Below are 14,450 nucleotides of genomic sequence, written 5' to 3'. Positions count from 1 at the left end.
CAAATATCTGTCTCGGCCTGCTTAAATCACAGTTACAGTGTTCTTTGAAAAACTTGAAATAAGTTTATAATTCACAGTAAGCTTTTTACCAGCATGTTCAAAAAAGTATATGGAGAACGCTTCAAATAATATCTTGATATTCAAGTTTGGATTCTGGAAGCAATTTGAATTTGATTTAGTGCCAGAATAACGACTGTTTCACTGAGAATCACGCTTAAATGTTTATTTAATTTAATCCAGACAATTGTTTCTATTTCATATAGCGGACTGTAGTGACTGCCCTTCTTTCTTCAAATGTTTGTACGCTTAGTGGTCAGGGAGACGGATTGCCGTCCTACGGGCCCGGGTTCCATTCCCGGATGGGTCGGGGATTTTCTCCGCTCAGGGGTTGGGTGTTGTGTTGTCTTCATCATCATTTCATCCCCATCCGGAGAGCAGGTCGCCCAATGTGGCGTCGCATGTAATAAGACCTGCCCCGCAAGGGGCCTCCCGGCCAATGACGCCAAACGCTCATTTCCATTTTTCAGATGTTTCATTAATTAACATCTTTTACTGTATGACCCTGAGTCTCCTTACTTAAAAGTCTACAGAAAGCTACACGGCAAATTATAAGCTTAGATCCTCTGACAACTAACAAATACTCTCAGATGGTGCGTCGAAAAGTCTTTGTGTTTTCGGTTTTCTTTCTATTCAGTTTCTTACCTTTAATTTCCATGGCCTGTGCTAAATGAGAATCGTGCATGTCCTTACTCTGTCCATTATGAAACATTTCATGTAATTCCTTTTGCTGGTTTTGTTACACTTTTAGGTGACATTTTTTTCTTGGAAAATTCGTTCTTTAGCAAAAATTTCTTTTCCCTAACCTCAGCTCCAGTATTGCTCATGTATGCATCGGCAGTTGACTTCTTCCTTTTAGTTTCTGTCTTGTGCAAACTACTATAGCAGTAAATCTTTTTTATTTTCATTCGTTTCCACGTCACTTCGTCTGATGTAAAAACAAACATATAAACTTACGAGCAGCTAACTACACATCAGACAGACACAGTGTTGCCATTCACTGAAATAACGGAATTCTGAAACCAAGCTTGGAGGGAATATTCTGTACAATGTGGCGGGTCATTGAAATTGTTCTCCCGAAAAATAAGCCATAGATTTATAGGTTGTATTCCACAAAGCTCCTCAATGTTCTTATATGACTTCCACGTTGACAATGAATCGCGACAGAGAATTTTGGCTTCACGTACTGACATCAAACCAATGTTTCAGACTGTGGAACATGTACTCGCGTATTCATGGGGTCTCACAGGCTCTGGAACCATTCACAACTAGAGAGTGGACGTTCAAAGATGACAACTTTGCCTCCCTCCTGGGCCGTATGGGTGCAGTCGACCGCAAGCTCTTTCCCTGTGACATCGTAGACGTCGACTGGGAATGGTTCATCAGCAATACCGTGCGTGGGTTGCGTCTTTACCTTCTGAACGAGAGCTTTGACACCTTGGAGGCAGCAAGGAAAAGATACCGTCGGTAAGTGCATTATCTTTTGCATGGTAGTTCTTGGAACTACAGTGCTGTGCCAGTACGAAGACGGCTGCGTGACGCATTCTGCGCAGAGAGGAGTGGAAAAATCATTTTTATGTATACTGGCACCTTGCGTAATATTTTACAATCAAATGGGTTTCAATACGGCTGCAACTTGAAATGAAATGTGGTTAGAAGCAGAGTAATTAGTAAGTGGAATTTTTTTGCATGCTGTCAGGCATCTTCAATCGTTCATAAAGAAAAGGACTGAAACTTCCAGAATTTGTAACAGTGGCAAAATGCTTTTTTAGTGAAGTATACATCAAGTAATGTATTAGAGTTGTTTGGCTAAATGTGTGTTCGTGGCAGGCTTATTTGTTGTTAAGTAGATCCCTTGACTGTGTGTGAAACAATTTTGCAAGCATCAGTGGCCAATATTTCTGTGGTTTCGCTAGCTAACATCAGTATATATTAGGCACTTTAACTATTGAAAGGCAAATACAAGATGTAAACAAATCCTACAAATCTTGAAGGGAAAGCATCGAGGGAGATATGACTAATGCACAAAAATTTGCAGTGCACTAAACTCAATTTTAAACAAACCAGTTATTCACGAGATGTGATGGCAGCCTGTAACTTTCTGTTCCTTTTAACAAGTCTGTGTGCAGTTTGACGTAACAAATGAAAAACTGGTGCTCCTACTTCCTAAAATACTTATAAAATGCAGATTCCTCTTCCTTAAGCTCCTTTTATAGTGTGTGAAATTCTCTTTCTGTACCGCGCAATGATATTTATGGGGCCCACACAGATTTTTGCGTTGTTTTGTACTCGTGCCTTCCTTGTCTAAATGCAAGCTATCCCTGCAAGCTGTAAATCATTTGAGTCCAATAAATGTCATTTTTGTACAAATGTGGATCTAGTAGTGCGCGCGTAGAAAGAGGTGAAAATCATTTTGCGAAGGTCGCAATTCTTGCGAGAAAACCGTTGAGGAAAGCCATACGAGTTGAGATCACTTGATCTGAATTGACTTGACGCGCCATGACGTAGACGGACAGTGTGAATACACCTTGACGCGACAATGCCGTGACAGTGCGGTAACGGTCAGTGTGATCTTGCTTTAAAGCCGGGGTTTTGACAGCAGCAAAAGAGACTCAACTTTACCTTCCTTCCCCCACCATCAATTGGCGTCAAAAGCAAATCTAGCAGCTTCTATCTTGTTTTCAGTGCTTTCAAAGCTAACGTGTGTATTGACGGTTTTCGCACTAATACGAGTGTTGGAAATTTAATAGTAGCAACTATTTATTTACAGCTCGTACAAAATACATACGTGTTTCAAAGTTTTACTGATCTTCGAAGTAGTCACCAGCATTGTGTATAACCCGTTGCCAGCGATGTGTAATTCGCAGGACACTCTTAGCAGTGTCAGCTGTGTTGACAGTTCAAGCAGCGCGGTCTATTGCTCGACGAATTTGTAGCAATTCTGAAGCGAATGCCGTGACGTGTTTCTTTCAGGTTAGAAATCGAGTTGAACTTACGAGGGCATAAGTCAGGGGAGTGCAGTAGGTGGTATAGCACTTAGCAGCCCCATCAGTCAAACAAATCAGTAACAGCTTGCACTGTACGTGTTTGAGCATTGTCCTGCGAAATGATGGTCAGGTCCTGCAGAAAGTGTCATCTCTTCTGTCTCTATGCTGTTCATTTTTGGGACACAACCTGCGACTAGCTTGGAGATGATTTGTGTGAGATTAAGCGAGTATTACTGGGCAATTAGTGTAAAATGATTTGTAGGTTCGAATTGGCTTCCTTAAATATGCAAATGATGAAATTTAATGCAATACTGGCAGTATATCAGGTTCTAGTACTTGGAACTTCAGTACTCTTAAACACTTGTCCAGCGGAATTGAGAAATGAAGTAGAGAGGTCTCTGGTGGCGCACCTGCAAGAAACGTAACTCCAGAATTCAGCGTAGGATAACTTTAGTATTTCGTCGTTTTTAACTGATGTGGGGAGCTAGAACGAAAATATTAGCTTTCAAACGACTCTTCTGGGCATTGTAAATAGCGCTCAACACACCAGAACATTGATATAGTAGTTTTGAAGACGTGGTATAAATATTGGATGATGTCAGGTAATCGCTAGATGTCAAATAACGAAGTATCAGTTTTAGTTTCACTTGAGCAAGACTTGCATATCCAACGTGAGGATCGAATCTTTTAATAGAGCTCAATAAATACTTGAAACTTATTTTTACTATCCGAAAGTTGGTTGTTTGGTTGATTTGAGTGTGGGTTCCTTCGGATTAGGGAACGATGGGGAAGGAAGTCATTCGTGCCCTTTCAAAGGAACCATCCCGGCGTTTGCCCGAAGCCACATAGGAAAATCACGGAAAACCTAAATAAGGCTGGGCGGACGCGGGTTTGAACCGTCATCCTGCCGAATGCGAGTTCAGTGTGCTAACCTCTGCGTCACCTCGCACTTTATCCAAAAGTTGTTCAGGCATCGATGTTCACTGAGGGGTGCTACTGCATCTAAGTGTTTTTACTGCCCCTGAGTTATTTCTGCGCAAACCCCACTTGCAAACCAAAATCTTTATGCTTAGTCTTGTTCGTATCGGATTCTTGGTGCAATTCTAATGCCATAACCTGACTTACAACGCAAACATTTGTCCAAAGAACCTCAGTAGGCGCCATGTTAAAAACCATGCTATAAGAATTTTGACAGCAGCAAACGGCGCCACTGCCGTATCAGTTGTCACGCCACTTGCTGTTCCATCACTTTAGCTGCATATGGAAACCTGGCTCGAAGCTACTGGTTGCAGTGCCACGCTGTACGCTGTTCCTTTCCACTGTAAATCGCCAACATGGAGTTGGATCAATGGGCAGACCAGGGATTCACAACTCACTGATATAAGCGAGAGCACTAGCACCTGATCACGATGTTGCACTGAGCACGTCAGTCCAGTGACTGGCACACTGGACTCACATTCGGAGGACGATGATTGAAATCCGCATCCAGCCATCCAAATTCAGGGTTATCGTGATTTCTGTAAGGCATTCTAGACAAATGCCAGGATGGTTCCTTTGAAAAGGCCATTGTCGATTTCCTTCTCCATACTTCCGTAATGCGTGCTTGTGCCCCGTCTCTAATGAGCTCACCGTCAGTGGAACATTAAACTATAATCTCCTTCCTTCTTTGTCCGTTCACATTCTTGCTTATGAGCAAAGTTGTGGCCCAGTGGGAATGAAGGAAAGGTATGCACATAATGTGGTCACGACAACGCGAGACAAGTGCCAACTGTGGAATAAGGGAAGGTCAGTTTTGTCGGTGGTATTGTAAGATGGCAGCTTGAATGAATATGAAATTAGCACCTTACATGGGATTTTATGTGCGGTAACAAGTAGATGAACATGTCACCTGACATACTTTGGCAATAATATGCAGGTTTGCCTAACAAAATGTGCAGTAGGTAATGCAAAGGGATGACACTCGATTCAACAGTATTAACACACAGAATCCAAATCCTGTGTGTCAATGAGCAAAAGGTGAAAAAAGCTGCTGGAAGAAACGTTTCAGTTTGGGGCAGACGCGAGTTGCATCGTCACGGCCCAAGTACAACAGAACGCTTCTAAAAGGGGTCGGTGACCTGCGGCGAGAGGGACAACGAACGCGCTAGGCGGTATATCGAAGTGAGCAGGTAGCGGCATAGTGCTGCCTGCTACAGAGAAATTCCTTAGAAAAATGCGTTGGGGAATTTCCAGATGGATACAAACAGACCAGCGACGCAATTGATCATATGACATATCAGTGGTACGCTCGTGATGTCTGCGTGTAACTTTTAGGCGTCAGGACTGGGCACAAAATGTCCAATTGGCTGAAATAGACTCGGAAGGAGTAGAAAGGGGCGATCTCTCGACTCAGTATAAAGGTAGGCCCTTTTCGATTGGCGTAGGTAGTTTCCACAAGATGAAAGGAACACTCCCATTGGTCTGAAAAAGCCGTGACGTGACGCTCGAAAGACACAAGACCGAAAACTTCGGGGACTCCCCTGTGAACCAGCATCGTGTGTAGAACAGGGCGCATCACGCTCTGTGCGACGCCAAAAGAGGAATTTTGTGGTGAACACTGCGCTCACTTTGGCTGACAATTAGCTAGAAATTAGCTGAAGAGTCGTTGAGCCCCGATAACAGAGAAACGAAACAGCCGCATAGTTAATTATTCTTGTGAGAACTGAGAGGGCATTGAAGTATACACGCTGCACCATCTATGCACGTGTATATTGCCTTATTTTCCAGACAAGGGATGAGTGCATGTTTTCTCTCCTAACGAGAAACATAGGACAGTTTCAGCTGACAAAATCTGTAAAGATCTGGTTAGCTTTTAATAGGATTGTCAGAGGGTGAGAGCAGCCATGCAGCCGACAGGGCATCCACGCAAAAGGTAAATACTGCTAGCAGAGGCGTAAACTTGTTGGTTCACCAGCTTGCGTCCACTGTGAACTCAAGCATCCTTGAGTAGTCTTTTGCTCTTCTTGTCTCAAAAACTAACCATCCTCCGTAGACCTGATTTTCATCCTAAATATTACCGAACTTAGAACCGGAATCCGATGATTTGTCGTACTATTGGCCAACTTCATGTTGTATAAGTAAGAAAAATCTTGTAGAGAACCTTCTATTTAAATTTGATATTGTTTTGTTCAGTGTTATTTCTGCTAAACAGGACGTAATGCGTTATATTGTCAACTGTCCTGAAATTTTCATGTCAAAATCTATGTAAACTCGTGTGCTTCTTTGACAACCATACAGAAATTAAATAAATTGTGCTCAGCTAAATCATTGATTCTAGTGACGCTAACGCACTCACAAGGAGTTTTTGCTGATGCCTGACGAACGTGGGAAGGAGTGGAGTGTCAGAGTATGATCTGAAAACGGCAGTGGCGAGTCAGTATTGTGTAATACCGTAAATATCTTAGCACTTCTATCCACATTGAAAAGGATCTCATCATTATACGCGAGAAGGCGAGTTCGCAAAATGTTCAGTGTCTCATAAATCGCTGAATACCTACAGGACGTTCAGTTTACTTGTGTTTACAGCGTCAAACAGTGAAGAAACGGAAAATGTGTAGTACCTGAGCAGGTATAGGGGGTTTCTAGGCTTAAAGGGAAACTCTCTGAAGAGTAAGTAGAGGAGAAAGAAAAATCAAAGTGAATGTGACGTTCGGATGAGCTACAAAACTGCATTTCTTTTAGCGAAGTCCTTGCGCCCTTTCATGGAGGGTAACTTCATGAAGGAATACTTGCTAGCTGTAGCTGAACATCCATATCTGCTTCAGATAGACCAATTTCGCGTAGTCTCGTTTTTAAATTTGACAACCATGCGATCCATACAGGTTATGACGTTTAGAACCAGCTTGCATTTTCTTTGTAAGGAGTTTATAGCACATTCCTTAGAGCTCTATGGAAGTGTAGATATCGTAGGCACGTAGCTCCATGTGATATTCTTAGCAGCGATGAATAAGGTGTAGAAAATGAAGGTTTGCCATGGAATTTATTGCTTTAGGTGTCTACACACGGTGATCCAATCATGTTGCAGGGGGGGGGGGGGGGGGGATGGGGAGGGGGATCAGGATTCGTAGCGCAGCTGAATGGGAAAATGAAAGAACTTCCGGCATCCAATTTTGCGCTGATCTGCAGCTTGAAGTAACTATAGCTCTTCAGTGAATATAAAGAAATTCTAGATTTCTCCAAGCATTTCCCTCAGGATCGATTTTCTCGTTTATACAAGTCTTCAAAAGGCTGCCCGACCTGTTCCCTGTGGCGATGGGGAGGGGGGAGGGGAGGGAGGGAGAGGGGGACAGACAGCCCGCGACACGAGTGCCTGCGTTCACTGCCTGCTCGCTGGGCCCGTTCACTGTGAAGCTCTGATCCAGGCAATGTGAACTGTGCGAGAGCTGTAAATAAACTGTGATTGTCCATGAACAAGCTGCTGAATGCGAATAAAAAACCAAACAACGGTGTACAATAGACATCAATTTATCCTGAATGATCAACTATGTACACCCTGATTTGAAATACAGAGACAAGATGTTTCCGTCAATAGTTAATAGAAGAGTACAGTGGTCGAAACACCACCTAAGTGAATAGATGCTGAACCAGACATCATCAGCTTCATAACGAGATCGATGAATACGGCACTGGCGCCTTACTTACTTTGCGTTTATCGAATCTTCTCGCCCAGCTCAAACTCCCAAGAGATTGGAAAAGAGCGCCGGTAACTGCTGTACCTCCCTGCCAAACCCATAAGCAGTAGCGGATCCATTCTTAAAACTTTCCAATCAAAAAAATGGTTTAAATGGCTCTGAACACTATGGGACTTAACATCTGAGGTCATCAGTTCCCTAGAACTTAGAACTACTTAAACCTAACTAACCTAAGGACTTCACACACATCCATGCCCGAGGCAGGAATCGAACCTGCGACCGTAGCGGTCCACGAAATTCATTCCAAAAGTGTTGTCAAGTGACCAGAGACAATACCGGCTTGAAGTGTGCCAAGAGCTGATTCATTGGACTAAAAATGACCCACATGTGTTAAATAGGGTAATCAAAGATGTCAAATTGTGGTTATATGGGTATGATCCTGAAACCAAAGTGCAGTCTTCGCAGTGGAAGACTCCAGGTTCACCATGACAGAAAAAAGCACGGCAAAGTCGGTCGAAGGTGAAGACAATGTTGGTAACTTTGAATCCACTGGTACTGTCGATCATGAATTTACCCCTGGAGGACAGACAATTAACCAGGAAAACTGCAAATGTGTACTTGACCGTTTGCATGAAAAGATGTGGACGAAAAGGCCTGCATTGTGGAAAGGCAGGAGTTGGGTACTGCACCATGACGATGCTGCGGCTCATCGTGCCTCTTCCATCGTTCAGTTTTTGACCAAATTCAAAATTCCTATGCTTCCACAACCGCCATATTCCCCTGATTTTGATCCTGCAGACTTCTACCTGTTTCCTAAACTGAAATTTTCACTGAAAGGGAAGCGATTTGACTCGATTGAGGACATCCAGGCAAATACGGAGAGCGTCCTTAACACACCTCAGGAAAAAATTTCCAGGAACGTTTAAAAAAGTGGAAACACTGTTGGAGTCGGTGTGTTCAGTAAGAAGGGGACTATTTTGAAGGAGATGCATCACCGTAGCATGTCAGTACCACCATTGTACAATTACAAGCCCATTCTTAAGGGGACCACACCCTGACTATCAAACCCATGTTAATTTATGCAAGTATTTGACCTATCTGCCGGCCAAAGTGGCCGTGCGGTTAAAGGCGCTGCAGTCTGGAACCGCAAGACCGCTACGGTCGTAGGTTCGAATCCTGCCTCGGGCATGGATCTTTGTGATGTCCTTAGGTTAGTTATGTTTAACTAGTTCTAAGTTCTAGGGGACTAATGACCTCAGCAGTTGAGTCCCATAGTGCTCAGAGCCATTTGAACCATTTGACCTATTTCTGAAAAAACTATTTAATGCAGGACCTTAATATTTTTACTGTATGTTACATGATGCTAATATAGTCAACTGTACTAAAATCTACTTTATCCATTTTATAGTTTTTAAGAAATACTTTTTTAAATTATTAACAAAAAATATTAACTTTTTTCTGCAGAAAATATTTTTTGTGAACTTCCTAATGGGGAAATATTAATTAATGTAGTACCACCGGTGGGTTTTTATGTTATGCACACTCTCTGAACATTTCATTCATTTATCTATGATAGTTTCTGATATAATGGAGCATATGTACTGAAAATTTTAGTTTATGGGAAATTGACTTTAAAGGAAAAACCTTTGAAATTTGTTACTTACAGTTAATTAAAATCGTCTGCTGCATGTGATGGCCCCTTCTTTGGCCTCTAACAGTTCTTTCAGCTTTTTTTTCACCTTCTTGGATGTTTGTCTTGCTTTCTTGGCCATATTAGATGGAGACCTGTCTGCATCGGCTATTCTCATTTTATCGCAATGTTGCAGCCCAGTGATCATATTTTCACCAGAATTAATTCCCAGCTTTTACAATACCCAACACTTTCCAATATTACCACAACTGAATGTAATAACAGCATCATGAACTCCTAGTTTCATTGTATGCATGCCTACAGAAACAGTTTTAGGAAGACGGTTCCAAATAATGCTGTTGAAACATTCATTTGGGTTCTGGCTCTGAGCACTATGGGACTTAACTGCTATGGTCATCAGTCCCCTAGAACTTAGAACTACTTAAACCTAACTAACCTAAGGACATAACACACATCCATGCCCGAAGCAGGATTCGAACCTGCGACCGTAGCGGTCGCGCGGTTCCAAACTGTAGCGCCTAGAACCGCTCGGCCACTCTGGCCGGCATAACATTTGGGTTCTGTGTCTGCCCATGCAAACATTTCCTTAGAAGGTTAGGATGAGCCAAGTCTCTGAAAATAGGTTTACTTGCTGTAATAACAGCAGCAGGAAGAGAATGCTGGAGAGAATAAGATTCTCCAGTTGCTTCAGTCCTATTGTATTTGCACCTCGAATTTTCACCTGATGGACACAATCCATGACATGGCTTATCATGAGTAGAGGACTTATGGAAGAATATGGCCCAAACATCTCTCTTCATTGCCTCCTGATTTTCTTTATTTCTCCCAATTTCCTGCCCATAGTATACCTGCAAGTTTTCTATTCCAGTTTTAGTTAACTGACCCTGTCCAGTCAACAGCTTTCCTCTGATATCAACAGTTATTTTTCTCAGCCTTGTTCCCAAACGTTTTTGAACATGGCCTGCACATTTTATTTTGCTAATAATGGCATCTCCATATGGCTCAGAGTTGACAGTGGGTGACAGAAAAGTGGGTGTGGCACATAAATACACGTGGTAGGAAAATGCTCTTTAAATGCTCGAAAAAGATTTTTTCAGCAAAATCGTCTTCAGAGTACCTAAATAAAAACTTACTCCATCTAAATATGATGAAAATCGAAAATCGATTTTTTTTCGACCTGAACCACGGTGTAGTAAAACTTTTCAATCGCACCTCGTACATCGTTGATGGGAATTGTTAAATTAAAACTCCAACTGCTCCCTCAGTCTCTATTTTTCGTCATTATAATTAACTCCAAATATGAAGCTATGAAAGTTAATCTCAGGCATTAAACAGCGTGCGCACATTCCTACTACAATCTCTGCCACATTTGTGATTGGCCAAGGCCTGCTGGCGGAATAGTAAGCAAACTTGACAACTGGTGCACGTGTGTGTTGTTACTGTGTGACTTGTTTCTGTCTACACCATGAATGTGAGGTCAAATACTATTGAGGTTTTTAATGGCTGGTAATTTCTTCATCTCTCATTAGTCATTCTAACTGTCAATCAGTAACCAAATTCAGTGCCTCTGAAGTATGATTTTTTAAGTTTTTAGTTAGCTATTTTCGTAAGTAACCGAGTATTATGTCTTGCGGATGTAATTAGTATTTTTGCGAACGAAGTAACACGTGAGGATGGTTCTTCGAAAAGAAATGAACAAATATTGGTGTTTAATGTCCCGCCCACAATGACATTAGTGCTCGGCCGAACTTACAGGATCTATAAGCATACCACATCTTAGGTAACTACAGAAACTGAATCTCAAGAAAAACTTATTCCCTTCTGTGTTCTAACTGCGACGCACCATCAGTTAGCCGACCATTGGAAGTTTCCGCCTATCATACAAGGTGGTCCATTGGTCGTGACCGGTCCAAATATCTCACGAAATAGGCTTCAAACGGAAAAACTACAAAGAACGAAACTTGTCTAGCTTGAAGGGGAAAACCAGATGGCGCTATGGTTGGCCCGCTAGATGGCGCTGCCATACGTCAAACGGATACCACCTGCGTTTTTTTAAATAGGAACACTCATTTTTTATTACATATTCGTGTAGCACGTAAAAAAAATGAGAATGTTTTAGTTGAACCATTTTTTTCGCTTTGTGATAGATGCCGCTGTAATAGTCACAAACATATGGCTCACAATTTTAGACGAACAGTTGGTAACAGGTAGGTTCTTTAAATTAAAATACAGAACGTAGGTACGTTTGAACATATTATTTCAGTTGTTCCAACGTGATACATATACCTTTGTGAACTAATCAATTCTGAGAACGCATGCTGTTACACCGTGATTATCTGTAAATACCACATTAATGCAATAAATGCTCAAAATGATGTCTGTCGGCCGGCTGGAGTGGCCGTGCGGTTCTCGGCGCTACAGTCTGGAGCCGAGCGACCTCTACGATCGCAGGTTCGAATCCTGCCTCGGGCATGGATGTGTGTGATGTCCGTAGGTTAGTTAGGTTTAATTAGTTCTAAGTTCTAGGCGACTGATGACCTCAGAAGTTGAGTCGCATAGTGCTCAGAGCCATTTGAAGCAATTTGATGTCTGTCAACCTCAGTGCATTTGACAATACGTGTAACGACATTCCTCTCAACAGCGAGCAGTTCGCCTTCCGTAATGTTCGCACATGCATTGACAATGCGCTGACGCATGTTGTCAGGCGTTGTCGGTGCTTCAACGACCAATACCGCTTCAACCGCACGCGAGCTATGTGCCAGACATCCGTCATGTTGGAAGTACATAGCCTTTTTTGTCATGCAGTGAAACACCTTGCAGTAACATCGGTAGAACATTACATAGGAAATCAGACGCACCATACATTAACCCGTCAAGGTCGCTGATGTTCCACTTGTCGCAGCCATCGTGGATTTTCCGTTGCCGAATAGTGTATATTATGCCGGTTTACGTAACCGCTGTTGGTGAATGACGCTTCGTCGCTAAGTAGAACGCATGCAAAAAATCTGTCATCGTCCCGTAATTTCTCTTGTGCCTAGTGGCAGAACTGTACACGATGTTCAAAGTCGTCGCCCTGCAATTCCTGGAGCATAGAAATATGGTACGGGTGCAATCGATGTTGATGTAGCAGTCTCAACACCGACGTTTTTGAGATTTCCGATTCTCGCGCAAGTTGTCTGCTACTGATGTGCAGATTAGCCGCGACAGCAGCTAAAACACCTACTTGGGCAACATCATTTGTTGCAGGTCGTGGTTGACGTTTCACATGTGGCTGAACACTAATGTATCACTAAGCAAATACCGTCCGCACTGGCGGAAATTTGCGCGATACCACGTACTTATACGTATGTGACTATTACAGCGCCATCTATCACGAAGCGAAAAAAGTGGTCCAACTAAAACACTCATATTTCTTTACGTACTACAGGAATATATAATAAAAATGGGGGTTCCTATTTTAAAAAAACGCAGTTGATATCCGTTTGACCTATGGCAGCGCCATCTAGCGGGCCATCCATAGCGCCATCTGGTTTCCCCCTTCAAGCTAGACAAGTTTCATTCTTTGTAGTTTTTTCGTTTGGCGCTTATTTCGTGAGATATTTGGCCCGGACACGATCAATGGACCACCCTGTACAGACTGCTTATATGATAGTATTCTTTATAAATACATGTCGTCGTAATGAACTGTTTCAGGTTAGTCGTCGTGAACCAGACACTGGTCGCCACAGGGGGCGCACTGCTGCTGTTCAAGCTGTGGCAGATCCTCGTTGCCCAGATACGACTATGACTGCCGCGCGGCTACCTAGCGGCAGCGGCAAACTCTGAAGCTCCTCCTGCCCAGCCCATCCGTCGTCGGGCACAAACTATCATTCTCAACACCAATGTCGTTTTCTAATCCTTAACATCATTACCTGAGCTGTTACAAGGAAATTCTTTCAACTATTGTATTTCCATATTCCAAATGTAAATCACAATAACTTCATTAAATTTATTCATTTAATTACTTATGCTTTCAAGATGACTTCTATCACGACTACATCAGCATAAATACTAATTTGGGTTTTTTGTTTATCGTAATGTTTACTATATTATTTCAAGCGTTTCTAACACAGCAACTAAAAGCAGTATGGTTGATTTCACATAACAGAATACCATCTGTCTGTTGCCTTGTGGTGAGTAAGAACTGCCGGCCATTGTGGGCGAGTGATTCTAGGCGCTTCAGTCCGGAACAGCGCTGCTGCTACGGTTGCAGGTTCGAATCCTGCCTCGGGCATGGATGTGTGTGATGTCCTTAGATTTGTTAGATTTAAGTAGTTCAACGTCTAGGGGACCGAAGACCTCAGATGTTAAGTCCCATAGTGCTCAGAGCCGTTTGAGTGAGAACTGAACGAACACAAAGATGTTTTTAACACATATCAAAAGAAATTTTAAAATGACATTATATCAAAATTTCCTCAAGTATTGTCGTTACAGCCGTTTTGCGCATACCGTGCGTTCCTGTCTTCAATTTACAAAAGACGTTCACTAATAACGCAATATTTTTTTTATTCAAATCAAGTTGGTTTCATTTAGGATTCCATTAAATTATATTATTCCCCACTCTTTTTGCTACAAAACCCTGATTTTCAACATAATCTCCGTTCAATGCTACGACCTTACGCGACGATCAGCCAGGAACGCTCAAGCACATCCGCACAAATGGTCCTTCCTGGCTCTTTATGATCTTTTTACTAGGCGGCGAGAAACCCAACGGGAACGAACTTTTGAAACCACCACTGGTGGGTGGATGTGTCAGAGCCGCGCGGTCTGTGGCACCTTGCCACAGTTCGCACGGATCCTCCCGTCGGAGGTTCGACGCCTCCCACGGGCATGGGTGGGTGCCCCGTCCTTAGCGTAAGTTAGTTTATGTTAGATTAAGTAGTGTGTAACCCTAGGGACAGATGAGGCAAGCAGTTTCAAAAACTACCAACAGAGATGCCCAGTTGTGCAGCGAGGAGTTTGATTGTGATCCGCCGATCACCTGGAATGACAGTGCCCCCACGTTCCAACATTGCAGGAGTTACAGCTGTGTGCGCCCAGCCGGTA

General features: G+C 42.7%; 1 protein-coding gene across 1 annotated transcript; it reads left to right on the top strand.

Annotated features, from left to right (window-relative positions):
- The first annotated feature begins 1,186 nt into the window (after nucleotides 1-1,186).
- Nucleotides 1,187-13,365, top strand: LOC126419347 (fatty acyl-CoA reductase wat-like). The gene is made up of 2 exons (XM_050086531.1): nucleotides 1,187-1,524; nucleotides 13,059-13,365. The coding sequence occupies exons 1-2, from the start codon at nucleotides 1,193-1,195 to the stop codon at nucleotides 13,150-13,152; spliced, it is 426 nt and encodes a 141-aa protein (XP_049942488.1). The 5' UTR covers nucleotides 1,187-1,192; the 3' UTR covers nucleotides 13,153-13,365.
- The last annotated feature ends 1,085 nt before the right edge of the window (nucleotides 13,366-14,450 follow it).

The sequence above is a fragment of the Schistocerca serialis genome, chromosome 9 (genome assembly GCF_023864345.2).
Source record: "Schistocerca serialis cubense isolate TAMUIC-IGC-003099 chromosome 9, iqSchSeri2.2, whole genome shotgun sequence".
In the NCBI taxonomy this organism is placed as follows: Eukaryota; Metazoa; Arthropoda; class Insecta; order Orthoptera; family Acrididae; genus Schistocerca; species Schistocerca serialis.
This window is presented reverse-complemented; position numbering and strand designations above follow the sequence as displayed.

Bases quoted from the DNA above. Each gene is read 5' to 3' on its own strand.
- LOC126419347 (XM_050086531.1), top strand. From the start codon at position 1,193: ATGACTTCCACGTTGACAATGAATCGCGACAGAGAATTTTGGCTTCAC. The intron at 1,525-13,058 runs GTAAGTGCATTA...GAACTGTTTCAG, and splicing joins GCAAGGAAAAGATACCGTCG to GTTAGTCGTCGTGAACCAGA.